The sequence below is a fragment of the Watersipora subatra genome, chromosome 3 (assembly GCF_963576615.1).
Source record: "Watersipora subatra chromosome 3, tzWatSuba1.1, whole genome shotgun sequence".
In the NCBI taxonomy this organism is placed as follows: Eukaryota; Metazoa; Bryozoa; class Gymnolaemata; order Cheilostomatida; family Watersiporidae; genus Watersipora; species Watersipora subatra.
The window spans coordinates 28,852,418-28,853,771 of NC_088710.1; the positions used below are offsets into that span (position 1 = coordinate 28,852,418).

The window sequence follows — 1,354 nt, forward strand, 5'->3', positions numbered from 1 at the left end:
TAATAGCCCTATCTGCTTCTCGCTATCTCTGTTCTTTAGAATGACCTGAAGAAAAGAGTAGAAAACAAACACAGATTAAATAAAAATATTCATACCGTTTTATTAAATGTGAATGTAGCCTTATAAATATCTAGGCCTATGTGCATAGTAGGCCGTTAAATTGAGGTCTATGGTTGTTCATTGAAGAAAGCTCATTTTGTGATTTCAGGGGAGGACTAGATATACTCTTTTATGAAAAGGCATCCCAACTTGTCAGTTCGCACACCCGAAGCTACGAGTCTGAGTCGGGCCACTAGCTTTAATCGAAGTAATGTATCGGCATTTTTTGTTAACCTAGAAGCTGTACTTCTAAAGTTTAAATTTGAGGCCAATCAAATTTACAATATGTATGAAACGGCTCTGAATAAAGTTCACAAGCCTCCTAAAGTTATTGCACGCAAAAACTCCAAACAAGTTGGTCTCGCTACCTCTGCTGAAAGAGGTACTCTTGTAACACTTGTTGGTTCCATTAATGCTCAAGTTTCCTTTATCCCACCATTCCTCATATTCCCACGAGTCAACTTCAAGAATTTCATGCTAAATGGCACCCCACCTAGAAGCAGAGGTGCCGCTCATGTATCTGGTTGGATGAATCAAGAGATATTTCTACAATGGCTGAAGCACTTTGCTAAGCATGCTAAATGTTCTCATCAGCATCCCGTGCTGCTACTCATGGACAATCATACAAGCTATGTATCTATTTCAGCCATAGAGTCCGCTAAAGAGAAAGGCATTATTTTACTAACGTTCCCTCCCCATTGTAGTCACAAGCTACAGCCTTTAGACCGCACCGTTTATGACCCCCTAAAGCGCTACTACAATGACAGCTGTACGCGCTGGATGTTGAATAATCCTGCCCGGACAATATCCATACATGAGATCGGCGCCTTACTCGGTGAGAGCTTCAACAGGGCATTTACACCGTCAAATATCTTATCCGGTTTTCGTGTCTGGTGTCTTTCCGTATAAGCCAGACATTTTTGGTGACGACATGTATCTTGCCTCAGAAGTCACAAACCGTCCAGCTCCCGAGAACTTGGTTACACCATCTACCAGCCAGGATGATCTGATAGCAGCTCCTGCAGTGAACCAAGCACTACCAGCAGAGCCAGTCTATTCATCCCCATCAACCAGCCAAGTTGTAGCCACCCCTAAAGACCTTACACCAGTAGAAGTACGGCCATTCCCGAAATCCCCTCCACGACAAAACCAAAGAAAAAGGAAAACTGCAAAGTCACTAGTTTTGACAGACACCCCAGTAAAAGAAAGACTCAAAAGGGAACGCAACCAACAGAGGGCCAATAAAACATCTAAA

The 1,354-nt window shown here is 42.7% G+C and overlaps 1 protein-coding gene across 1 annotated transcript; it reads left to right on the forward strand.

The window, feature by feature from the left end:
* The first annotated feature begins 384 nt into the window (after positions 1-384).
* On the forward strand, positions 385-1,008 carry LOC137390485 (uncharacterized). The gene has a single exon (XM_068076814.1). It carries the CDS (start codon positions 385-387, stop codon positions 1,006-1,008), a length of 624 nt encoding a protein of 207 aa, XP_067932915.1.
* Positions 1,009-1,354: the final 346 nt, after the last annotated feature.

Bases quoted from the DNA above. Each gene is read 5' to 3' on its own strand.
- LOC137390485 (XM_068076814.1), top strand. From the start codon at position 385: ATGTATGAAACGGCTCTGAATAAAGTTCACAAGCCTCCTAAAGTTATT.